The 26,660-nt window shown below is 39.6% G+C and overlaps 1 protein-coding gene across 1 annotated transcript in view; it reads right to left on the reverse strand.

Annotated features, from left to right (window-relative positions):
* Positions 1-479: 479 nt before the first annotated feature.
* avl9 (AVL9 homolog (S. cerevisiase)) overlaps positions 480-26,660 on the reverse strand; it is a 40,761-nt gene continuing 14,580 nt past the window's right edge. Inside the window, exons 3-16 of the mRNA XM_050056156.1 lie at positions 25,802-25,887; positions 24,972-25,043; positions 22,484-22,573; positions 22,334-22,400; positions 20,571-20,611; positions 20,417-20,455; positions 20,231-20,300; positions 19,133-19,608; positions 17,178-17,312; positions 16,847-17,066; positions 16,153-16,270; positions 14,791-14,844; positions 5,753-5,841; positions 480-3,518 (exon numbers count right to left, since the gene is read on the reverse strand). Coding sequence (XP_049912113.1) covers positions 3,391-3,518; positions 5,753-5,841; positions 14,791-14,844; positions 16,153-16,270; positions 16,847-17,066; positions 17,178-17,312; positions 19,133-19,608; positions 20,231-20,300; positions 20,417-20,455; positions 20,571-20,611; positions 22,334-22,400; positions 22,484-22,573; positions 24,972-25,043; positions 25,802-25,887 — 1,685 coding nt within the window. The 3' untranslated portion in view covers positions 480-3,390. The remainder of the gene's footprint in view (positions 3,519-5,752; positions 5,842-14,790; positions 14,845-16,152; positions 16,271-16,846; positions 17,067-17,177; positions 17,313-19,132; positions 19,609-20,230; positions 20,301-20,416; positions 20,456-20,570; positions 20,612-22,333; positions 22,401-22,483; positions 22,574-24,971; positions 25,044-25,801; positions 25,888-26,660) is intronic.

A 26,660-nucleotide genomic window follows, 5' to 3' on the forward strand; every position in this document is an offset into this window, starting at 1 on the left:
TGCTGAGATCGCTGATTAATAGTTAAGGAAAAGAAAACTATTCTAGTTTTATAATTTATCAAGAAAAGAGAACTAAAATGTGTTTACTGACTAAAACTTGATTTAGTTCTTTTCTTCTTGATAAACTCTTGTTGGCTGCTCATCAAAGAAGTAAGAACATTGAGGACACTTTAGGATCTGGTAAATGATTAATCAAAAGAAATTACAATCTGCACATGAAACAATCACTCAGTCCAGCTGTACTGGGTGTCGGTCAGGATCAGTGGGTGTGAATATCTGCTGGCCTCGGGATGAGCTCAGCGGCCTCATGTCCCCGTGATGTTGCTGTGATTGTTGTCGAACACATGGGTGCATATTTGTGCAGCGATGTGCTACCACCACAACAACAACCCTCTCACAAAAACACACACTTGCCACCACTTTGTTTTGCTGACCTACATTTGTACCCAGACACAAACACATCATAAAAGTCTGAGGAATATTTTAATAATTTTTTAATACAGCAATATAGTATAGTATCACTTCTTCTGAAATACATTAAAAGCATCTGTCAAGAAAATATTCTGTGAATTTTAATTCACAATACATTCATATCTGTTAAATACAAAATGAAAATATATCATCAGAGGGTAAAAAAAGAAACGAAAAGCAGCTTTTAACAGATGATGTTTTCTTGAACTATAATCCAGAAATCAAAAGAAAATTCCCCGAAATGACTCAATGGCCAAAGAAGGTTTAAAAGCATGAAAACCAGAAAAAGGAAAAATTACAATAGTTTTAAAGACACAGGGATGACACTCAATACAGCTGTAAAACTGGACTGGACAGCATGCTCACTGGACCACTTTTAATCCAACTGTTGTTGAATATTTGAAGCATGGAGGGAAAAGATCCTGTAAGCACCTCAGAATTACAGTTATACAAGATAACGATTCACATAAATAGAATATAATGGCTGCTTTGTGCAAATACACACAGTGGTCCACAGATTAGGACTTGTTCCAGTGTTGTCATGACAAAACATGGATATGTATGGAGTTTATACACAACAAATAAATAGGTTATCTGACTTTAAACTATTCTCAGATTTACTAAATATAATTCTCCCAATATATATATCGTATAAAAAGGCCTGGGTGAGGGTTAATCAAACACACAGCTGGGTGCAGGTTCCTTCATAGTCAAGGGAAGTTTTCATCATGTTTATCAGGGCACAGAGTCAGGCATTAGGTACACAAGGATTTACGTCATAACACTGTGGTTATTGCTGTAACAGCAGATTTTGTAAATAATGTATTGTTCTGCATTTGTCATAGAAGCTTGAGAATGGAGAAATGTAAAATTCCAGAGCTGCTTTTCAAGTTTTGTCATTTATCCAAAAAAAAAAAAAAAAAAAAAAAGCAATATTCTCTGTTGCGTGCTTATCTATTTTATATAGTCTTAAATTTAATATTTTAGGAGTTATCAACTGTTGGTTGGACAAAACTCATAATTTTAAGACCGGGAAATTGAAATGATGTACTTAAAGGTTATCAGACAAGTCAAAAGTATAGCTAATACATCAACAAATAACACAGTACATTAGATATTTAAAATAAAGGGTAAAAATAATTATAACAGGTGTATCTTTTTGCGTTTAAGCTCAGAGCAGTTGGTTAAAAGTAGCAAAAAGCTTTTAATTATTTTTTCCACCACAAACCAGTTGATAGAACTAATTAAAAGTTAATTAATTTAATTACTTCATGTATTCTATTTTGGTGTTGCCACATTATGAATAATTATCCTTTTTCCTCTTAACATTTCCTCAGTGGAACAATCCAGAGGACTTTGTGGCTAGCTAACATTAGCTTAACTGAAAACACTGTTAGCTAAGCATTCTTTCAGCTAGCTACCTCACTAAAGCTAACATCTGTGATAAAACTACACCCGCCTGTGTACATGATGGTAATTATCCAATAACCTGTAGTGCATACTTTTGTAGTATTACTTTTGAAACAGTGAGCATTTTAGCCAGTAAGCTAATGCTACTCAGAAGTTAATCTGACACAAGGCATTTATCTTTATAACATTATCTTCTTTTCTTTTGATTAAAGATCACATTGGGAATAAGTTATGAACATTTTGAAAATGTGAATGATTTAATGTCTCATTACGTCAAACAAACTTGCCCAAAAAAAAAAAAAAAAAAAAATCCAGGTAGAATTTGTTAGCTACATTTGTTAGCATATCTTGCCTTAAAGCTTTTGCTTTATTTAAGTCATATTTTTATTGATATTTTTTGTTCTATTTTTGGCTTTTGTTTGATAACCTTTTAATACATTTTGGATATTTTTTTTACTATTTTCTGACATTAAAAAACTAATAATCATTTAAAAAGACACAAAAAAAACACATAATGAAAATCATTGTTAGGTCACTCAAAATGTATTTTTCCCCAGATGGCCACTGTCTTTAGACATTGATATTTGATTGAATTTAGGTTGTGAAGTTGGGTGACCAAAATTCAGTGTCAGGACCTCTAATGTAAATGTCAACTGATGTAGAACACTGACAACAGATGGCCTTGGTATTTTGTTGGTTTTAAGTTGTGTTGTGAAGTATCCAGTGTCTTCCTAATGTCTTATGCCAACGTCATCTTGATGTATAATACTGACATTTAATCGTCTGCAAAACATCGCACTATTTTTAACATCATTAGACATTTAAAATAAAATATTTTTAACGTCTGTCCAACTTAAGACTCCAACGTCTCTCTGATGTCATTCTGATGTATGGTGCCCGCTGGGTTATCATCAGGAATTCATGCTGTTACCACAACAACCACAGTGTCATTACAACGACATCACTGAACATGAGCCAGACTTAATTTAAAATCTAAACCGTTATAAATCTTCAAGGTGCCACAGCTCATGCTCAAATCCCGTAACACCAATTTATTTTTGTTTTTATGTACTTTCTCTGTCAGCAAAATAGTCAGCTATATAGACAAACTCTAGAAATGCAGCAAAAGAGTGAACACCGTAAACCCCAACGACAGCATCGTTAAGTGTGTCACAGGAAAAAGCATTCAGGAATCCAAACAGGTGGTCAGATGTGATGCAGCCTGCTGAAATTTCTGGGTTTTTGATCAAAAGCGCTGGCAGTCTTTGCCTCACAGTGGATATGGACTGTACAGTTAGTATAACGGCTGCGCTATGTTCCTGTCCAGAGTGCTGTCGCATCACCCAGAGTCACCAAACATAAGGATGACAGGTTCAGATTTAAAACCTGATGCTGAAGATGACCATTTTTTCCTTCATAAATGCAGCTCTCAGTCCACTGACCCTCAGGCTTCAGCAGGCAGAAGATCAGAGGACGAGGACAAAGTCAGAGACAGGGGACTGCTGGGTTTCAGGGTTGGACCTCTGTGGCGGGCTCCGCATACTCTGGAGTGGTTACAGCTGCAGGTTGGGCCAGGGTGGAGAACCAGGAGGACATGGCCGACTTGGCACTGGTCAATGCTCCGCCCACAGACTGACCTGAGAGCAGAGGTGGAGAAGAGTCAGACTTCACAAAACAAGTAAATAAATATTTGTTTTTTTATTTCTGTCCTACTGATCAACAAAAACGTGTCCATAGCACAGAAAGTTTTGTTTTTGTTTCGACATTAGCTTCTTTTTGTTAAAACAAACATTTAATATGATAGATGATATTCATTTAAGATAACAATTTTTATCTTAAATCTGCTTAGGTACCGTCCAAATTCTACAGGCGAAAATACCGTATGGGTCTGCCATCAATTTGCAAACAATTATTAAAACCAGTTCATCACATTTTGACATGCTGTTCTGAAGTAGGAAAATCATTTGACAGACAGGAAGAGATACATTTTACATTTTTTGGTTTATTTAGAATAAACAGAAGAACTGGCTGGTTAGCATGAGCTCTGATTGCCACCATGAACGGAACTGGAGATATGACTTAATAATTTTTATTTAAAAATAAAAATTAAAAAAACAAGCACAAAAGCTTCTTGTACACTATCTAAATCTGCAAATATTAGAATGTACTTTGGTTTCAAGTAGAGCTGGCTGAGAGGGCAGCATGTGTTTTCATTTATATTTTCATCCTAAGAGGCTGAGAATTAGTGATATTAGTGGTGACACCATTAATCAGTTAACTGAGTGACATAAAATTCATCAACTCTGAAAACCATTTAAAGGTCCAGTGTGTAGGATTTAGAGGGTATATTGTCAGAAATGGAATATGCTAAGTATGTTTTCTTTAGTGTTCATTCACCTGAAAATAAAAATTTTGTTTTTGTTACCTCAGAATGAGCTGTTTATATCTACATAGGGAGCGGGTCCTTGTCTACAGAAATCACTATGCTGTATCGCCATGTTTCTACAGTAGCCTAGAACAGACAAACCAAACACTGGCTCTAGATAAGGACATTGGCATTTTTGCACCAGCCACTATAGCTCACAGCCCCTAAGAGACGAGTAGCGTCAGAAAAACACTTGCCCTTTTAGATAGGAGTTGTGCAAATTTGCAGGAAAGCCCAATCAGTCTTTTTTCAGCATTGGCAGTATAAAAACAAAATCGGGGAGTGCGGCAAAATGCCGCCTACCTACTTTTGTTTATACAGAATGCGCCTTTTTCGGGGCAATGGGGGGCGTGAGCAAGTAACAAAACATGTAGCTCAGTGCGTGACGTAAACAGTGACGTGGGAGGGAAGCCACGGCTGGTCAGTCCTTCGGCGATTCTCTCATAAGTCAGCCCGTTCTTCACTGTTCCCATCATCTGACAGTTAATGGCCTCTTCGTTTGCGAGGGCAAGGAGGGTGCGCAATTCTTTGTCTCCCCAGTTGCTCATCTTTACAGTGTCTGTCAGGTTTGCCTTTCCCTCTTGCTACTAGCTGCTCGCTAATTCAAGCTATCAGCTGTTTCCTGTTTATCCACCACCAGTGGGTCGCCCCTGCGGCGTCATCAACAGCTCCTCCCACAAGTCATCAACAGCCCCTCCCATTGTGGAAGGCCGCCTCGGTCTTTTTAAACTAAAAGAGTTCCACCAATATGACTACCCTACGAGGCGGAAATTAGGCACCTCGGATCAACTAGCCAATCCGCAACTGCGTGTCTAAATGCTTGCAGCTTGCCAGCAAAACGGCCCAACATTCGCCGAAAATCTGGCAGTGTAAAAGGGGCTACTTATTCTCCTAACGTGAAACTGCTTTATTCAGTGATTTTACCGTTTTAAATCACTGCATCTGTTTGTTTTGGAGAGGAGAACTCTACAGATAATTCAACTCCCAGAAAAAAACTTCTTAACTATGAACACTGAGGGAATCCTAACCAGGAGAAGTTTCAGCTGTTTGCAATCTGCAATCCTCAACACTAGATGTCACTAAATCCCCCTAAATCTTAGACACAGGACCTTTAAGTAAACGCACTAACACAAATACAAAACATCCGCCAGTTTCTGCTTATGTTAGGTTTTGCTGCCTTTCTCTGTTTCACATTCTCATAAATCTTTGGGAACATTGGATGAACATTTTTCATGAACCATTTTCTGAATTTTATAATTGCAATGATTAATAAATCTACAGTTGACATGATTATTGGAAATATGTTGTTCTGGTTCATGTACACCGAAAATATTGTCTCAGCAGCAGAAGTGAGACACTGATCCCTTTCAGCTTTTTTATTGGGTGCCACCCTGAATATCTTCCCTCAGACATTTCATTTTGTGATTGTTTACTGAGCTTTCTTACCCACTGCCTTCCCTGTCTGGACCATACTGCGACTGGTGGTCATCATGGCGTTTCCGATCTTCTTCCCTCTCTCGCTGTTCTGCACTGAGCTGCAGTGGACATAAAGAAGAGGAGAACACAAAAAAGTTCACAAACCATGTATGCACGCACTCCCCTCCGTTCCCCATCTCTGGTGTGACATTGTGGGAATTCTTCCTGCTTTCCCAGAAACAAACTACAAAAAAAGTGCTGTTGCTAAATGTTGCAGCAACCTGTTAGAGGGGATTATGTAATGGCAGAGGCTGAGCAGCAGTCACAGGTGGTGTATCTGATGATCAGAGCTGACCTGAGAGCGGAAATAAGCAAGGCTACGTTTCACAACAAATGGAAGGCTAAATGCAGCTTTATCTCAACAGCAGCAGCCTGGTGCGAGTCCAACGTGCAACCTTTCACATAGATCCCCACTGACCTGGCATTCAGCAGGAATCTCACTCCTGCATCATCTGGGCAAACAGCAGTGCAGTTAAAAGGAGGATGTTTATAAGTGTTAGCAGCTGTCACTCTGTGCCTTCACACCCTCTAACGAGCCAATTATTTCATCTGAAAATAAACCTGGTCGCTGTGATTTTACTACGCTGCTGCTGCCTGCAGGAACTGCTTACTTCTGATAAGATAACACACACAGTTTGAGTGTGTTTGAGTGGTAATGGGAAAAATGCCATCATGTTTTTCCTTGGACAAGATGACACTGTTACTTCTATAAATATTTAATGGTGTGGAAAAAATGAGATTTACACTTAAAGAATAGTACTCACCTCCCTGGGCTCTCTGTGGTCACGGAAAAAGTTTTCTAAGAATAGCAGAGCATCCCAAAAAATAAAGCACACCAGACACAGACAGTAGCCAAACGAATGATAGCAAAAAAAAATTCCGTATAGCATTATTAAAGCGTGCTAAACAAAGATTTTTCAGATTATCCTCCTGTAAAGCAATTTATCGTGCCCATGAGTGCGTACACAACAAATCCCTTCACAGTAAATGCTGCAACAGTTTGGCTGCAAATTTGAAGCCAACATGGAAGTGCAAAAAACTGCAATTCCTCTAATGGCCACTTGAGGCTAACTCCAGAAGCCAGTCAATTTCCACAGACCCACACGTTTAAACGGCCAACTTTACAGCAGCAATAAACATGTTTACAGCCTGGTGCAAACAACAGTGTTAGTCTCTATAGCTTATTTTCTCATTCATGACAACTGTACAGGGGAGTCATTTGTATAACTCACCCATTTACATTCTATTAAGGCTCATAGTTTCGCATAATTGAGGGCGGGCTGCTTTGAATGACTGTCAAAAGTGTCCTCAGCTTCTCACAGCGCCAGCCTCCCACCATAATATGGTCACTTCTGGCCCCAAAAAACAAGATGGCGACAGCTGAAATGCTGAACTCAAAGTTTCAAAACTGGAGTCCACAAACCAATGGGTGATGTCACGGAAGCTACGTCCATTATTTTTACAGGCTATGAATAGAATTTTTTTTTTTCATTAACTTTATCTGAACAGCACAGGGAAGAAAAATAAGACCTGCAGCCTTAACAACTTAAGGAAGAAATATGATTCAAACAAAGATTTCAGCTTTAACGGGGCTGTCGGACAGGAGTAAATAAAAGCATCCGTCGGAGCCATGATTCAGAGTTCAGCTTGTAAATTGAGCCATGTGTCGCTGGTATCACTGCTGTCAATCCTCCCCACCACAGACAGATACAGTGTTTATCTGACTACAGCATCAACACGACACCACTCTGTGCACAATGAGCCTGGCCGAGCGTGAAGTGGCACCACAGCTCGCTGCCTCTGTGGCGTCTCGGGGAGTCGGACGGACGTCCTGCGGCGCCAACAACTCATGGGGACACCGAGTGGGATCCACCAAACAAGCTACAGTTGCTAGGCGCTTGTTGCTAGGGATCAATGATCCAGCTCCACAGCTGCACGTCCACCAGGAATCTGTCCTTGCTGTGCCAACTTCCTTTTGTCTTTATTTTCAAAGTAAAAGACCTGCTGTTGCGCATTCCCAGCAGTGCTGAGAGGCTGAGTGTGTTTGTCAGTCCCTTTAAAGCCACGAGGTGTAAAACTGAATTTAATCTAATAGCATCAATTTCGTTTGGAGGAAAATGACAATCCCTGTGAACATTAGTACAGTTTATGTATTTGTGTTTTGATTTGTTTTATGTTTGTTTTTGTTTTGTTTTTTCACTTTTTCAAAATCTACACATTGTAGACTTTAAATATGATTTTTACCACTCAAGGCACATTAAACTCTCCTGTAACACTGATGACATCACTGATCAATGCCACAAGTGCACCAATTAAGTTTCCAGATATTATAATTTTCTGGTTTTCATCACCTGTTTATCAAAATGTTAATTATTTGTGGACAAAAATGTTACTTTATTTCTCATATATCTTATTTTTATACTTTTCTTTTTTCTTTTACTTGTCTTATTCAACATAGATGGTAAAAAAAAATCCACAATGGGCCTTTCTTCTTTCGTTCCTTCCATCCTTCTTTCCTTTCTACCTTCCTTCTGTCTGTCCTTTTTTCCTTTCTTACTTCCCTTGTCCTTCTGTCTGTCTTTCTTTCCTTCCTTCTCTCCCTCCTACTTTCCTTACTCCCATCCATCTCTTCTGCCTTCCTTCTGTTGGTCCTTTTCCTTTTATGCCGTCCACCCTTTCTTTCCTCCATCTGTCCTTCTTTCGTTCCTCCAGCCTTTCCTTCTTTTCTTTCCGTCCTTCATTCCTTGCTTCAATCTTTCCTGCTTTCCTTCCTTCCGTCCTCTGTTACTTCACTCAGTCTTTCCTTTCTTCTGTCTGTCCTTTCCGTCTTTCCATCCTTCTTTCCTGCCTTCCTTCTGTCCATCCTTCTTTCTTTCCTTCCTTCTGTCCTCCTTTCCTTCCTTTCATTCGTTCTTCTTTATTTTCATCCATCTGTTCCTCTTTTCGTTCATCCATCCTTCTTTCCTGCTGTCCTTCTGTCCTCCTTTCCTTCCTTTCATTCGTTCTTCTTTCTTTTCATCCACCCGTTCCTCTTTTCGTCCATCCATCCCTTTCCTTCCCTCAATCTTTCTTTCCTTCAGTCTTTTCGTCCTTCTGTCCTTTCCTTCCTTCCCTTTTCATTATATCAATCCTTTCTTCTGTCCTTTCCTTCCTTCTATCCTACTTTCCCTTTTTCCTTTCCTTCCATCCATCCATCTTTCTTTCCTTCCCTTACTTCCTTTTTCATTCTGTTCGTCCTTCCTTCTGTCCCTGCCTGCCTTTCATCCTCCTTTCCCTTTTTCCTCCTGTCCGTCCTTCTTTCCTTCCATCTATCTATATTTTTTCCTTCCTTATGTCCTTTCCTCCTTCCCTTTTTCCATCTTTCCTTTCTTTCTTCAGTCTTCTTCCTTCCTTCTCCTTCCTCCTGTCCGTACTTCTGGTTTTCCATCAATCTTTCATTCCATCCATCCTTCTTTACTTCTTCAAATCTATCCTTTCTCCTTTTTCTATCAATTAAATGTTTATCTGCTATTATGTCATTGATTTTAATTGTCTTACTGTAAGACAAGTTTCAGTGCTTCCAAAAACGTATATCTTACAGGTACAATATGTATAAAATAATGCAAAAGACATCTGGAGTCATGAGTTAAATGCCTTGTTCGGTATACTGTAAGTGTGACAAACTCTAGCATGGAACAAATGTTAAAAACTTTGAATCTGTTGAGGGTAAATTTGGGTGGAATAATGGAAACACTGTGGTAAAATGATCATATTCAAACTTTTTTCAGATACCACCCAGCCTCCGAAAAGCTTCCAACAGTCTCATGGTAACAGAGAGCAGTATTTCCCCTGAGCTACTGTGTACACTGTTAGCTCAGAGAGGACACACTGACTCTCCGTCTCGCTGGCTGACCCAAATAAACAGCTCCTTATGCGGCGCACTGTGGTACGCTGACAATAAAGAAAGATCCTCTAACAGTGAGTGTCCGCCTGCAGCCGTGCAGCTCATCACATGACTCTTGTTTTCTGAGAACATCTCTACCACTGGCTGCTCTTTGTCCAACACCGATGACGAGGAAACATGAAAAGGGTCGGCTGTGTTTAGCCCCCCCAGTGCTTCCATAATACACATGCAACACAGCACATTCACAAGGAAGCCAAGCGTAGGGTTGGTTTTTTTTCCCGGGGAGTATAAATAGAGGGGAGGTGGCAGGGCAGCAGCAGTGGGACAAAGAGTGATGAGCTGAGCAAAGTGGAAGGAGTCAGCTTTCCTCTTTCACTTTCTCAACCAGTGTCCCGACAAGTGGGAAATATCAGACCAGTCACCGGCTGTCCCACTAACCCCAGTTTCCCCCCTAGCCTCAAGCTGCAGGAAAACATCTCCATGTTTACCTCTTTTGTCTTTACTTATTTACCGTTTTCTCTTTCTGGCGAATAGCTGCAGACAACATCACTAAGGAAACTGAGAGCCCTTCAGCTCAGGCCGTTTATATGTTTAGAATTCATTATTAAATACAGCCCACAAATAAATTCTTTAGGTTTGTTTCAGTTTAGTCTTTTATTTTGAAGAAATCCATTAAGGTGTCTGGAAGTATGGAGCGGCAAAAACAAATCTGTGCTCTTAAACAACTTAAAGGAGCTGCGACATTCAGAGCCATTAATACAGCAGCAAACCACTATTTACTATGTAACGATATAGCAGAGTAATGGCGTCCTGAGCAGAGAAAGAAGTCACGCTCCCTCTCTGTATGTTGTAACCTGAGCTTCTCTGTTCTTTGCTGTTATAGATGGTGGCGGCACATACATGTTGCACAACGTGATTCTGCCAAGTAGGACATGCTCCTGGATCGACATCCCACATCGCGTTCCTGGACCAACATTGCAATCAACCAATTGCAGCCCTGAACAAAATCCTCAGTAACATTAAACAAACACCATATAAGCTACTGCAGGGTTAGTGAGTTAGCTTGTTAGCTTGCTAACTCGGTTGACTATGCTAACAAGTAAGCTTGCCAATAGGCTAAAATATGTTCACTAACAAAGAGAGTGGATAATAAAATCTTTCAGTTGCAAATGCCTGTGATTAACACATTTTCCCTCCTTTATAGCCTATTAAACATTTACCCACTAGCACAGCCTACCTAGTTAGCAAGCTAATACGCTAACACTGCAGTAACTTACAAGGTTTTTGTTCAATGTTACTGAGGATTTTGTTTAATTGTATTAACCTCTATTTGGAAAACTAGCTTAGCTCGGAAGAAGCACAGGAACAGCACACTGATGATGTCAGAGGGCTGTGATTGGTTGTTTGCAATGTTGGTCTTGGAATGCGATGTGGGATGTTGATCCAGGAGCATGTCCTACTTGGCAAAATCACATCGTGCTGTGCATGTTAGTGCATGTGAGTCCTTGTGTGTGTATCCTACTGGTCAGCTAATTAGCGCCGCTCTGCATTGCGGTTACCGCCCATAACGCTGTCCTTACCCACACTGGCAGAACAGCCTCTTGTCGAAGCATAACACCTACCCTCCAGTAGGTGGAGGGACACTAGGGACAACAGTTAACAGTTAAGAAACTGACATCCCTAGTTAACACTGTTAGCGCTGTCAGCACTGTTGTTAGCCTTGTTTGTGCTGTTAGCACCATTAGCTGCTAGCTGCCAACTTAGCCTAGTCCATGTTCAGAGCCATGTGCAGGCAATCGCAGCTCAGGCTCTGAATCATAGATATGCTCTGAATGTCTCATACAGCTCCTTTAATTCTTGCTCTTAAATATGTTAGCGCAAGTCGATGAAACATAATGTAAAAATAATGTTAACATTTTACAGAAGTTTAGAAGTTTCAGAAGAGTGCTGTAACAAGCAAAATGTCTCCTTCAAAGTAAAAGCACAGGGGTCTAAGAGTAAACACTGAGCAAAATGGTCTTAAAAGACTGAATAAAGTTAAAATTAATTATTGAAATACACTGGATTTACAACTAATTTAGAGGTTTCATGGGAACTCTCCATGTAATCTTTTTAAAGGAGCAAGACACTGAAATAAAGTGAAAGCTTTCTGCTGTTTCTGACTGATTAGAGGCATCTTCATAATTGATTTAGCATTTCCTTTGGTTTATTAACTGGTTTTAGTTTTTCATGCGGGTCCAGGAGGAGGATTTCAACATCCTTTGGAGATGTAAGTGTGCGAGGCCCAAAGCTTCTGACAGTCAATAAACACTCTCTGATGTCCAAGGTCGCAATGGAGACTAAGCTGTTTATCTGTCGTCTCCACTTTGAGAACACGTGTAGGAAAACCTCACAAACACACAAACACACGCACACACTTTTCCAGGCCAGCTGAATCCCCTCCTGTTTCAGAGCCTCACTCTGACACAAAGCTGAGGCAGGAAATGAGATGTGTTTATTCCTGAGAAGACTCCGTTTGGCCGAGTGCCAAACTTCCTGCCTGCACACCCCCCTCGTCACCCCCCCTACCACCGCCATACCGGCTTCATCCAGAGTTTTATAGTGCAGTGAGGGGAGCGGAGAGCCAGCCATGCCCCTTCACCCCCTTCCTGCTCCATGAACACACTATGGAGGAGGCAGCTCTGACCCGGTCACCACATTTCAGATCCGCTCAGAAGAATCCCGTCTCTCAACCTCCAGGTTCAGTGTGTGTGTCAGCTGCTTTCATTAAACGCTTGTTTCCACATTTTCTAACGTGCACCATAAAAACACAGTTAAGGCTGGAACTATTGATTCTATTCATTATTGATTTATCCGCTCATTTTGTCTTAATTAATCATTTGGTCCATAAAAGGTCAGAAAAAAGTATAAAAAGGAGCCTCGAGCCCTCAGTGACATTCACTTTATTATCGTAGAAAACCTGCAAAGTCTTCTTTACTTCCTTTTTTCCTACTTTCCTTCCATCCCTCCTTCTTTCTTTACTTCTTCCTTTGCTTCCTTCTTTCCTTTTAACTTTACTTCCTCCCTTACATCCTTCTTTGCTTCCTTCCTTCCATCTTCCCTTCTTTCCTTTTCTTTATGTTCATCCGTCTTTGCTCCCGTTCTTCCATCTGTTCTTCCTTTACTGTTTACCCTCTTCCTTTTTTTCTTTCATTTATCCTTCTTGCTTCCTTCTTTCCTTTCTCCTCTCCATTCTTCTTTACTTTCTTCCATCTTTCCTGCAATCTTCCCGTCTTTTCTTATCCTTCTGTGCATCCTTCTTTGCTTCCTTTCTTCCATCTGTTCTTCTTTTACTGTTTACCTCCTCCCTTTTTTCTTTCCATCCATCATGCTCATTTTTGGCTTTTTATCATAATACTTAAAACAAAATTTTGCCTTTTCTTCCATTACTGATTTAAATGTTGCACAAATAAACTACACTTAACCCACTTTATTTGTGTGTGTGTTTGTTTACTGACGATCTACAACAAAGTTCACGGTGACCATGTCACCAAACACCCGAAGGTAAAGTGAGAGCGCCGAGTATCGCAGCCAAGCAGATCTGCCCAAGTTCTCATCATAAAGCTAAGTTAGGGATGGAGACACACTCAGCTGTGTGTGTGTGTGTGTGTGTGTGTGTGTGTGTGTGTGTGTGTGTGTGTGTGTGTGTGTAGTGGGGGCATTTATCTGACACGTAACCCTAGAAGCGGCGCTCCAGCTGTGGACAGAGTCACCTTTCATCCACACTTCCTGGAATGAAACCGGAGCTGAAGCTAAAGAAGTCTCCAGTTCTGTTTTTGAGAATGAAACTCGCTCATAATTAATGACTTCAGCAGATACGAGACCCCCCTGCCCCGCCCTGCCCCCCCCCAACCTTCAACCACTCTGACAAGTGAGCCGCGATATCCACCCGCAAACACAGCATGAAGTAACACACTGCCTGCTGCTCTCTGTAACATACTGTATTCACAGCTGGGTGTTAGAGGGCACTGAGCGTGACAACGTTTGGAAATTTAATCATTTGTGGTCTAAAAAGAGTTACGACAACACAGCAGCAGTTATGTATCTACTGCCCTAAGCTCAGGCCCCTTACATGTTGAGAATTTACTGGTATATCCAGCCCACATATATGTTCTTTATGTTTTTCCCAGTATAGATTTTTCTCTAGTCCGCTATCTTGGAGTGATCCTTTAATTTTCAGGAAGTATGGAGCCTAATCAGTGTCAGAAAGAGGACAACAACTCATTTGTTTGCTTCATTCTTGACCTCACAATAATACTTTGTGTGCATGAATCAGCAGAAAATAATGTTAAACAACACTGTTTACATTTTAATAGATGTTTAAGGGTTGCAAAAGAGTGCTGTAATGGGGAAAATCTCTCCTTCAAAGTAAAAGCACAAGTGTCTTTCCTTTTTCATTGTAATCCTTTTTATCCTAAGTTTTTACCTTTTCTTTTATGTTTTTATGTAGCCTATATAATGCTTTCTTATCATATGTTGTCACATGTTGTTATGTACGATCTTTACCTATTTTTTCTGCTTTTATTTTGAAGCACATTGAGTCCTCGTCCTCCAATGAAATGCGCTGTATAAACTTGACTTAAGAGCAAATACTGAGTTTAGTTTAAAGTTTAAATTTATGGTTGAGTTTAAATTTATGGTTGAAAAATGCGCTGAATATACAACTAATTTAAAGATTTTATAGTTAATTTTAAGTCTTTTTTTAAGGAGAAGGACACGAGTGAAATCCGCATCCTGTTAAATTGCTCAACCTCTTCTTTGCAGTGTCATCTTGTCACCACATGAGGGCACCAGCATACATGTTTTGGTGAGCAGTACATTAGCTGAGCTACTGCAGAGAGTCGGTCTTAAAGTTTGAAAAGGATAAAATTAGGTCACAGCTCTGCTGCTGACTCGGCACTGCAGCTATCTTGTCCATTATTTATGTTTTACATGTTAATTCTGAAGTTCTGAGTGTTAGAGTTGCAGTGTTTCATGCCCATGAGTTGTACTCAAAACTCTGATTTCCTATACAGTGAATGATGAAGTTGATGTAATACACATAGCAGAAGATGAAAGAATGAGAGAGGAAAGAAAGAGTACTCACTGTGAGAGTCGTAGTTTCACGTCAGCAACACTGTACTGGCCCTGAAACGGGTGTCTATGACAGAGAAGAGAAGTCTGGATCACCTACAAGTTTAAGTTTTTATTCCATTGTGTTAATTTTCATACATTTTTTTTAAGTATCTTTCCCACTGAACAAAAAATCCACGAACCCTGGCTTTTGTCTTTAATGGGAAAAGTTACAACCTGCATTCATTCCCAGTTAAAAAGACTGCAGTAGTCATGGGTATTTATCTGCTCCAGCTCCAATCAACTTCAATCGTCGGCAGGTGGGCATGCTAATTATGCTAATTATGCTAATTATGCTAACGATGCAAACCACAAAATTCTGTCTGTCTCTGTCCGAGCAGCGCTCAAACATCGTTCAAAATTAGTCTGCACCAAGTCTGACAAATGGATGTATAAACAGACCTGGATACAACTACTCCTATGAAAGTTGCTCAGTGCCACAAAAGTGTATGAAATTCCATGGATTGATCGTCCACATTGTGAGGCCCATAGAGCAGACACACTGAAGCCTGACAGCAGCTAAGCGTCAACTTAGCCCTCCGCTAACGTGAATGGGGATAAAAATGATTTAATCACGAGGCTCTCTAGACTTAAGAAATGTTATCAGACCAAATGGATCAAATCCTGATATTGAAATGAATCATTTTGCGGGGGTTGTGCCACACCACAAAAATGTATCCACTGATTTACAAACATCTCTTTCACAATGTAAGGCTGTGTGGAAGAAGTCTTTTTGGGCCTCTTGCCATCATGTAACGGGCCCAGACGTGTTTTATTCCACAGTTAGCCACTACGAAAATTGGCATGAAGCCCATCACTGTTCCTGAGAACTTGGTTTGAGAGACAGACTGAATAAGTAGCAAGTTAAAAAAGAAACAATCACTGTAACATTTTCACTGGCCTCTTTTCCTTTTTTCCGTCCTACTACAGTCTATCACCTATAGTGAGCAAGTTTTTAAAACGTTTGCACACATGTGCTAATTTAAAGGGACATTAGTTGAAGACTGGAAACTACTACTACCACTACACCCCTAATTCTAAAAATGATTCTCAACAGTAGTAAATATTACATTATGGGCAATAAAAACTGTTTTTGCAACAGCATAACGTGGAGTTTTTGTTTTAAACACCAATACATTTGCTTTTCCAGCCTTTCAGCACATCTATATCATCACCTAAAAACAAATGCCACCTAAAACAGGTAACATTCATTTCCCAACTCTTGTTGTTGTTGGGTATTGAACCTAAATACTTTTAAGGTCCCAGCCGAACTGACGTTTCTATTGAAGGTGTGATGTTTTTCAGGCAGATGTCGGTGTCCTTGCTGTCCACCTACCCTGGAGTGATGGCAGCCATGGCAGGGTGCTTGTTGCTGTACCACACCCGGTAGTTGTGGGTGATCCTCCAGGCTGCGATGAAATGAGCGCCGTAATCAGCAAGCAGCCTCTCGTTATCTGAACGGAGACGACACGAGAAACAAAGAGAAACAAAAGAGACGCTTGGAGTCAGTGAACATGATTAGCAGCATAACTGGATTTACTGCTATTTTCTCTGCAAAGTGGATTACGTGTGATGATCCTTGTGTGTGTGTGTGTGTGTGTGTGTGTGTGTGTGTGTGTGTGTGTGTGCGCATGACGCAATGATTGCAGCTCCACATCATAATGCCATAATGAAGGTGAGTTATTAGTATAAGAAGTTAGTGAGCTGCATTTTCAGAAAAACTAAATCAATGCTTTTCCAGTAGTTGAAGTTAAAAATAACTATATATGTACGTTCTTAAAATGACACCAAGCCTTGTTGGATTTATTAAGCGTGAACATCAAATGAGACTGTACTTAAAACAGTGTAATACCTCAATTTAGATCAAATGTATTTAAAGACTTTGTATTGCCTGCAGATACTTTGGATTAAACTAACAGATTATTGGGCGATTAAATAAAACAAACCCTTAATAAAGAGGTAAGTGATAAGGAAAGAGTGACACAATAAATAGATGGTTGGTAAAGGAGCAACTGCCTGGGTATTCCTACCTTGCTGTAATGCAGACGACAGTAAGGAGTGCAGGTAGAGGGTGAACTGGGCTCTGATCCACTCGTCTCCACCCTCCCACCCAGTCCCATCCAGGAAAACATCATCACGGTTCTCCGTCACGTGTTTGACCAGATAGTCTGCAAAACGCAGGTCCGCCGTTGTCAGACTCAGGATCTTACGGAGCTCGGGGTCCTGGATGTTAATGATAGCTTCTTCCACCTATGACACAAAACACACAGTATATTTTAAAAAAACTTTCAAGTTTAATTCAAGCCCACAATTATTACAGTCTTCCATTCAAATCAGATCTTTCATACATGCAGGACTCACCTCGATGATAGCATCACTGAGGTGCCTCTGCTGGCGGAAGAGGATGTTGGTCGCCCCAGCAACGAAGCCACGCACCGTCACATCTGACAGGAGGTGATGCTGCTGCAGGGCCATGTAGGGCAGACACAGGTAACCCTGGCAACAGAAGGCAAAGGTCACTTTCTGTGCGGCTGTCACACACTGAGTGTTAAATCTGGACTGATATCCTGCTGAACCCAAAACACACATGGCTGATTATTTGATGAGCTGCGAGCACGATTTCATAGGTTACTTATAAACTAATATTGATCTTTTATCAGCTCCAAACCTGGACAGAAACATAATAATAAGCCTTTCACCATTTAAAAGTTAAATTTATAAAATAATACAAAATTAAACAAAAGTCTGGTACTTCTTTAAGTTACTAAAGTTGGAAAAAAAACTACTGATACTCCAAAATAAAATCTATAGATGTTTAGGATGTAAATATTATGTCATTTCATAGCCGTTTGGAAATATATCTGCAGCCCATTGACATGCAGGTCGTTATTTTTGGGCAAAATCCTGCCAAAAGTAATACGAGAAGTAACAATAAATAAAAATGGCAGTTGGTTTCCCACACACACACATACACCAGCACACACACAATATTCCATCACAAAGGAAATGAGTCTTGGACCTTGACATTTATAGATGTGTGTGATGTCCCTTAGCTCATAATGTCAAATAAATTAAACTACAACAGATCTTATTATCGATCCATCAGCTCCAGCTAAGCATGATGGATCTGTTCATACTTTTCTTGTTCCACTTTAAAGCATTTAGTTTATTGGTGTGACTGGAATACAACTGGTTTTACAATATTTGCAGCTCGAGTGAAACATGCCTTTCATTTGAATTACACCAGGGGTCATCCTGTGTCAAATAACATACAGGTTTTTGTTAACATTTTAGATTTGGTTCAAACTCTATGTATTTACTATTTCACACGATGTGCTTTATTTCATTTTATCTTATTTTATGTTAATTTATTTTATTCTTATATATATCCATTAAAATTTGACATTTGTATATTTTTAAATTATATTTTTATTTATATTTTATATATTTTTTAAAATCTATTTTTTATCTTAAATATTTGTCTATTTTTTAAGATTGACTCCAGTCTGTTGAATGTTTTTGCTGAGTTTAGAGAATTGCATAATGTGTTTCACCCCCTGGGAATTTTGTCATTTTTGCACCTTAAAAAATGTCCAGGGTGGGAAGTCATTTTTAGGGTTCTGTATTTTCAGACATTCACTCCTAATGAAATTTGGTAGGGGCGCAGACAAGATCCAAATCATTGAGAAGCACAAGTACATGTCATAGTTTCCGTTACTGGCCCTTGAAAATTGGGGGAAAACGTGCAGAATGGGTGGTTTTCAGGCCCCAGGCAGTCTCCCAAAGTATACATACAGATGTTTAATTTTTTTCCAGCCCAAAATACAGTGTTTGATAGATGTTATAATAAATTTCAGGGGAGCTAACATGAACAGAATCCGATATATGGCAAGTATAACAAGCCAAGGTTGTTGCCTTTTTGAGATGTCAAAATGCTGATGTCGACTGATTCCGAGGATCTTGACAATTTCTGTGAGATGAGGTCTATATGTGGGCATATGTGCCTCCATGTTACCTGTGCCTTTCTATCACTCGGATTGTGCTGTACACTGCTTGTCTGTGCCCCAACTAAATTTCATGGCTCTAGGAGTTATATGTCTCAAGGTGCTGAACCCTGAAAATGGCTTCCTGCCTTTGACCTTTTTAAAAATAAATATTCACGGGAGCAAAAAAAATAAGCAATTGTGAAAATTAAGGGAAAAAAAAATTTTTTTGGTCTCAAATAGTATATACTGTCTAGCTCTGAAATGTAAACAAAAGCTCTATCTGATTTGAGAAGGAATGACCCAGCAAGTGTCTCACAGTCTGAGTGTTACCTTAGTGAAGATGGGGAGAGGCAGCCCATACTGATCCTCCTCCAGACCAGACACCAGACCCTGGACGACGCCTCCCTGACCGATGGCGGACTGTGGCTGCACAGTGATGGGCGTCCCCGGCTTGGAGTCGAAGGCGTCCCGTAGCTCCGTCTCCTTCCCCTCTGCTGCCTCTTTGGGACTTTCTTCCAACACGCTGGGATCCAGGGTCTCCCAGTCGCTCTCAGAGGACTCTGGAGAGGTGCGTGACGGAGGTTTGAGGAGATGATTGTCCCTCTCTGTGCTGTTCCCAGAGGACAGAGACTCTGCAGCGGGCTGGGCAGTCTCCTCTGCCTCGAGTGTAGTGTTGGCGATGTCGGTGACAGACACAGAGACGAACTCCTCTGCTCCTGAGACGCTTTCGACCAGAGTGATGTCCTCCGACAAGCTGCTCTTTGGCCTGTAGTGGGATGAGTCCACCAGGCCATGTTCGATCATACCTACACAAACCAGATCAATGAAACACTTCATTTCAGCCTCCCTAATCACCAATAATCCAGTTTACTGTCTACTAGTTGTCTGTTGGATATGTTGCAGGTTTCTACATGTTCCTACATGTCCTGATTTTTCCAGCAAGATTATAAGATGTTTTAAGAAGTAACAAGTTCTTAATTTTACCAACAAAAACTTCAGTTTATAAGCAGTTAATGACATTAGTGTCATTATTGTCCATTTGCTTTTATGAGTTTTGTGCTTATGTTATACTCTCTCTGCATACTTTTCTATTGCTTCAAATGTTTTTCTCTTTTTCCAAAATGTTATATCAAGACGTTTGTTTGTGTTTTGGATTATTTACACAGATACACATCTTGCACACCTGCTGACAGAGCCACACTACTCAACAACATATTTTTCATTTTTTTTAAACTACCTCTTTCAACCTGATAATGATTTGCCAATTTACACATTAACGTAAATTTTTAAGGCTGTTCTGTGTCAATCCATAGACTGTTTTGTGTCCTTTTTTCATCTGTGCAGATACATTCAAAATGCCTGTGCCCCATCCTTACAATAGCCTGATTTAACGTGCAGGAGGAGAGAAGATCTATTGGAGTTCCTGACCTGGAAACAGCGATAAAACTGTCATCAAAGCTCCGACTAGTCTGTTGACAGGAGACACATAGAACAGGACCTGCAATCATAAACAAACAAACAAAAAAAATCAAAACAGACATACTGTGCAACGTCATTTCTCAACCGTTCTGCACAGCTATAGAGAAGAAAGAAAAGATTTGTTTCCGATTGTACCTTCTTCTCCAGCAGAATAAGCTTGAAGAGGATGACAACCTATGAAGATAAAATTAAAAAATCATTTATATTTCAAAAAACCCCTAACAACCACTAAATTACAAGCAGACACATTTTACAGCTTCACATTATTGTTCAGTCTGTAATTCTCTACCTTGTGTCGAAAGTGCAGTATTAAATCTCTTGGTGATAACCCTGAGGAGAGAAAACAATCCCCAATGAATAAATTTACTCTCGGATAAAAATGCATGAACACGTTTTTTGCAGTTAACCAGCAAGTTCTGTATTTTTCAACCTGGACCCTATTTCCCCATGTTTTTGTATCCAAGTGACTAATGGGACCAGACTCCAAAATAACATTGATTTTATCATCATAAAATAAACTTTATTCAAGGTCAATGGAAACAATCTAAAACTCACAAAAGCCATCTAGGTTAATCTTTCCGCTGTTCCAACAATATCAAACTCTGGTTTGATTGAAATAAACCCTTAATTCACCCAGTTAGACATGAAAATATTCTGGCACTATACACCCTAAAATTACTGTTTATTCAAATGGAGTCTGGTGGGTTTGGCGATAGCAATCCCGGGCTGTTTCTAATTACACAAAAAGGATCCTACTATTCAAAAAAAACAAAAAAAAAAAAAACAGTCTATCTCTGTAGGGATCCTTCCCATAATGTTGTGGGACACATACAATAATAATTAGAGTCTGTCAGTGTCACAGGCTTCAGTATAACCACTCTGGGCATTTTAACACTGTCAATGTACGTCCACTAAAAATGCTTGTTTTTGCCACTGACTGGGTAAAATTATTTTTTAAGGTGCCTGACAGCATTATAGGAAGGATCCCTACAGAGATAGACCTTTTTGTTTAACCAGAAACAGCCCTGAAAGGGGCGTCGGTGGCTTAGTGGTAGAGCAGGCGCCCCATGTACAAGGCTGTTGCCTGTTGCTGTGGCCCGGGTTCGACTCCAGTCTGTGGCCCTTTGCTGCATGTCACTCCCTCTCTCTCTCTCTCTCTCTCTCCCCCTTTCACACTTGTCTGTCCTATCCAATAAAGGCTAAAAATGCCCAAAAAAAAATCTTTAAAAAAAAAGAAACAGCCCTGTAATAGCCACTGCCAAAGCCACCAAACTCCATTTAAAAAACAGTAATTTTTGCCTGTATAGAGCCAATTATTTTCACATCAAACTGGGTGAATTTAAGGTTTATTTTGACCAAACCAAAGTTGGTGATTATTGTAACAGTGGAAAGACGACCCAAGATAGCTTTTGTGAGTTGTATTTTGTTTCTGTTGACTTTCAATGAAGTGTGTTTTTACAATGATAAAATTACTGTTGTTTCTTTTTTTTTTTAAATGGAGTCTGGTGGGTTTGCCTTCCCATAATGTTGTCAAACACTTAAAATAACAATCTGATCCAGTCAGTGGCAAAAACAAGTTTAGTGGATGTAAAGTGATGGTGCGAATATGCCCTTTGTGATTACATTGCAGCCTGTTCCACCACTGCTGGCTGCAGCGCTCTCTCTCTCATTACTGGACCAAATGCAAAAATTGTTGTTCCAATTAGTCACTTAGACATGAAAACATGGGAATATCTGCATCTCTGGAGCAACAAAACAATTCAATATCAATGTTTCTGAGTTACTGTTAAATCATTTTACTCCTCTAGTGAGCATTTTTAGGATATATTAAGTTCTATTCATATATATAACAGATTTACTAATATTTTGTACAAAATGACACGCATTTGCAACCATTTGTCATTTTCTTTAAGCTTTCCTGAGTTCATAAAGGTGGATTTAAGTTCACTATTATTTGCATTTGTGACAAAAGTACGCAGCTCGTCCTGCAAGCTGTGACATGCAACTGTTCTCTATGTCCGAAATGTTTAGAGAAATGAGAGTCTGACCCACCCAGATAAACCTGTGATCCCTCCAGAGCCGAGCCCCTCAGAGAGCCGTTCATGTGGTCGTACAGTTCCTGCAGGGTCGGAGGAGGAAACAGGAAGGTAAGAGGAGGCGATAACAGAAAAGTGAAACATTAACAGACAGCTTTATTCTCACCTTTAAAATAGAGATCTGAGAGAAGTCTTTCTCCTCAAAGTAGGCGTGTGTAATGAGCTGTAGTTTAGCTTGTAGCAGACCGTAGAGAGGCTGGAGATCAAAACAAACACTGTCAGCAGCAGATCATGTGTCAGACAAGCAACACTCAATCATGACTCCTGTTTTTCCCAAATGTTTTATCCTATTTGTAGCAGGAAATAATCAGACATGATAAGATCTGTTGTTTCCAGTGTATTCCTCATTAAACCTCTCTTAGAAAAAGTGTGGAGTGGAGGGCAGCTGACCGACAGTAGCTCCAATATTCAAGTATTTTTCTGGGTAAAAACATTTGCTGCATGCCTAAAATTTGTTTGTTTACATTATGAAAGCATCCTTCCCACCAGGACCTAAAACAGTAATGCTCAGATATAGCAGTGATGTGGAAGGCAGATGAGAAACTTTCTAAGAGGATCAGCAGAGCAGCTGGACCAACATCAAAAGCTTCATACTGTTTGCATCCTCCTGCAACTATATGCCCACAGACACCAGGAGCACCAGTTTCATCAGCAGTATGTCGGATGATGCTTCTGAGGAAGACTGGAGTCTCAGTCGAAACTGTCAAGCAGGCAAAACACATCTCCTTACATCTTGGCTGTCTGAATATAAGAAAACCTTAAAATATTCATCAGAGCTGCTCGTCTGATGGTCGAATACCTTCAGAAACCCCATTTCACGTGACTTATTTTCATGATTGATTCATCTAAAAAATTATTTTCTCAATTTATCATTTACAGTATAAGTCAGAAAATAGTGCTAATGTCGTTTCTTTCAATCAGCAAGAGCTCAAAACATTCCTTTACACATATCCAAAAATTGAATTTAAAAAAATTCAAAAGATGTTAAATCCTTTTCCTAAATGTTTTAATATGTGATACGAGATAGTAATTATTATGAGAACTCACTTGTGTACACTGCTGTTTCACCAAGAAATAGGGCTGTAGGAAATCTCATTAGTATTACATTCAAATTAATTTTCTTTATGACATCATCACCCAAAAGTCCTCAATTTGAAAAAAGTGATTCAACTGTTTAAATAAGTTGGTCTTTTATATTAAATGCACTTAATTTAGTGAATATAAACCCTTAACACAGTTTCCTCAACAAAATACCTGCAGGGAGCAGGCGCCAAGTAAATGCAGATACATAATATGATCTTTTCTTTTTCTGTAACGACTTAAGTACTTTACTATAATAGTGCTGGAGCTGAATTAAAATTGTTGGTATTGTGGTTATATAAATGTAATATACAGCACTGATAGATTGCTGTTGGACTGCCCTGTTAGAGAAAAGACTGTATTTTAATTGCAGAATGTTACATTAAAACAATAATCTGTATGTTTACATGCACAGTTAAGTCGAGCTACAGTTATAGCTCAACTAGGCCATTTAATCGGACCACTGTCCTTGTCCCAGTAGGCAAGCACGGGAGGGGAGTCAATTTATTGACTGAAGTATGTCCGACTCCTCTACCATGGGTGGCGATATGACCCCTTTCAGCTTGTTAGTATTGGACCTTTTTCCAGTTGACCTATTGCATCACAGACCAAACAAGAAAGTTAGCTATGGTTAGCTAACAGCAAAGCGGGACAATGGTAGACAACTTTTAAAAAATGTACGTCTGGATGTAGATTTCTCCATGTTGTCCATGCTTCTTCTTCTGTTACGCATTTAATGCTATTCAACTTCCAGGTCAAAGCCAGGGGCGGAAACTGGGGAGCATGTGCAGAGTGCCTCGGCCAGTTTGGGTCCAATTGACTGTATACTGCACACATGCAGGAGTGATTCGACTCACAGTTGCATTGTATAGGTGTTTTAGTCTGACTTTGAGAAATTCTATTAAGTACAATTATAGTCAGACTAACATGTTTACATGTATTTTAAAAGCCTGGTTTTCATCAGACTTTCACAATAAATCAATCTTTTCTCGTGTCATGTAAACGTACTGAGTGAGTTTTGGTTTCACACAGGACATGAGCTCTGACCTTCTGGATGAAAGTGCAGTTCTGTTTGACCCATCCACTTCCCCTCCCTCCTGCCCTACATGGACACTCTCGCTCTTTCTATTACGTAATTTGCTCTTAGCTTCAAGTATTACCTAGGATGACGCTAAAGTTAGTTGAAAGCCCAGTTCATGTCATAAAGACAAGACAGGGTGCCTTTTGCGTTGATAACACACTAAGATGAGTGTGACAGCCCTGATCTATTGGTTAATTCAGTGTCATATATAAACCTGTAGTCTTGTGGTGAAACTACCTTACGCCATTAAAAAGTTGACTGTAAGTCATTTAAACCTCTGTGGTACTTTTGGGACCCATCGTGTTGACTCTTATATCGCCTCCTCCTCTCACTTCTTACATGACCGCAGTGATGTCACAGGTCAGTGAGTTCACTACTCACAGCATGTAATACTACTGAGACTGAAATCAGCATCGTCCTGTGACTGACTCACCACTCGACTGAGGACACAGACGCTCTTCTGAACCGTCTCCCTGGTGACGTCAGCCTGCCGGACCTTCAGGGCCTGAGGAGACATTTAAAACATATAACTATTATCCCACATAGCGAACACTGTGAGACCGCTGTATGACGAATCGCTCTGCAGACCACCTCATGAAAACTGAAGTCATGAGACAAAAAAAGAAACAGGAGATGCTTCATTTTATTTTCAGATGAAGATGCCCTGTGTGCATGTGGTAAACATGGCCAAAACTATGTGGACACCTGAGATATATATATATATATATATATATATATATATATATACATACATACATACACATACACACACATTTATGGAGTTAAGAGTTGTAAGTTTCACTACTTGTTCGCTAAAGTTATTTACTGTAACAGACAATTAAGAAAATGACTTTTTTTCTGTACAGAGGTTTGATATATGTTGTTTTAACTTAATTTTAAGTTGTTTTTAACTAATAAATTTAACTCAAATAATGTGTCTTACTTTTAAACTTTTACTCTTCAATTTTTTTGACAGTTTGGGGTTGTAGTACTTTTTGGAGTACTTTTACTTTCTGTACTTTGAGTATATGTTGATGTGAATACTTTTGTACCTTTACTTTTTTACAGTTTACATTTTTAATTTTTTTTTAGCTGCAACAGAATATTTCTACCATGTGGTGCGGCTACTTTTACTTCAAAAGTAAAATATCTTGAGTATTTCTCCCTGCACTGGTGTCTACATATTTTTGGCCACATATATTCACTGGGGTAGAAAACAAAATCAAGGCTTTGTGGCTCTGTAAGAGTGAAGAAAAGACTGACCTTTGCTTCTATTTGGCGATAACAGGAAACTCCGTAGACACACTTCATGTCCTCGTTTAGGGGTGGCAGGTGAAAAAACACAGTGTCTGCGACACAATAAGATGAGTCACATTAATATACAGAATCATGCATTCTTTTGTGCAGAGTATCCATCAGGATCTGCAAAATACTCATGACCTCCATGACAAAAGCATCCTCTATCCAACAGACATAAGACAGATCATGTGTAAGTGCAGTTCAGCTTTCCTCTTGTGCAGGATTCACACTGCAGAACAATCAATGCATGCACCTGCACAGTAAGAGGATGATAGGATGGTTATATAAGAGTAAAGTACAAAGGAGAGAGTTACACTCAAAGACATTACAGCTGCCAAACTGGATAAACTTGCCAGAATGTACAAGCTGTTCATCTCCTACATGTCAATCAGCAGATAATTTTTTTCCCTCTTCAATTTAAACATCACTGACGTTAAAGAACCGAAACCTGTTGTTCTGCATGTTCAGACTCATAATTACCAAACCTGTCTCCCAGAAATTACATCTGTATAATACGACAGTGTTTTAATAATCATGCTGTCGTGAGACTGTAATCGCTGCCTCTGATGTTCAGAGACAACGTTACTTTGAACTAAACACTTAAGTTATGTACCACACTGCACATAGAAATAACAGGACTGTGACCTGCCTGTGGTTAAATTTATGGAAAGATTTTGATTAATGTTAAATGTTATTAAAAGAGTTAATAACAGACAAATAATGCTATAGTCACTACAAGTGGATAGTGTATTGCAGGGTTGCCAACTGTGGCAGAAAATAAATAAAATACACTGTCAGTTAACATTTTGCTAATACACTGAGT

Source organism: Epinephelus moara, chromosome 11 (genome assembly GCF_006386435.1).
Source record: "Epinephelus moara isolate mb chromosome 11, YSFRI_EMoa_1.0, whole genome shotgun sequence".
Classification (NCBI taxonomy): domain Eukaryota; kingdom Metazoa; phylum Chordata; class Actinopteri; order Perciformes; family Serranidae; genus Epinephelus; species Epinephelus moara.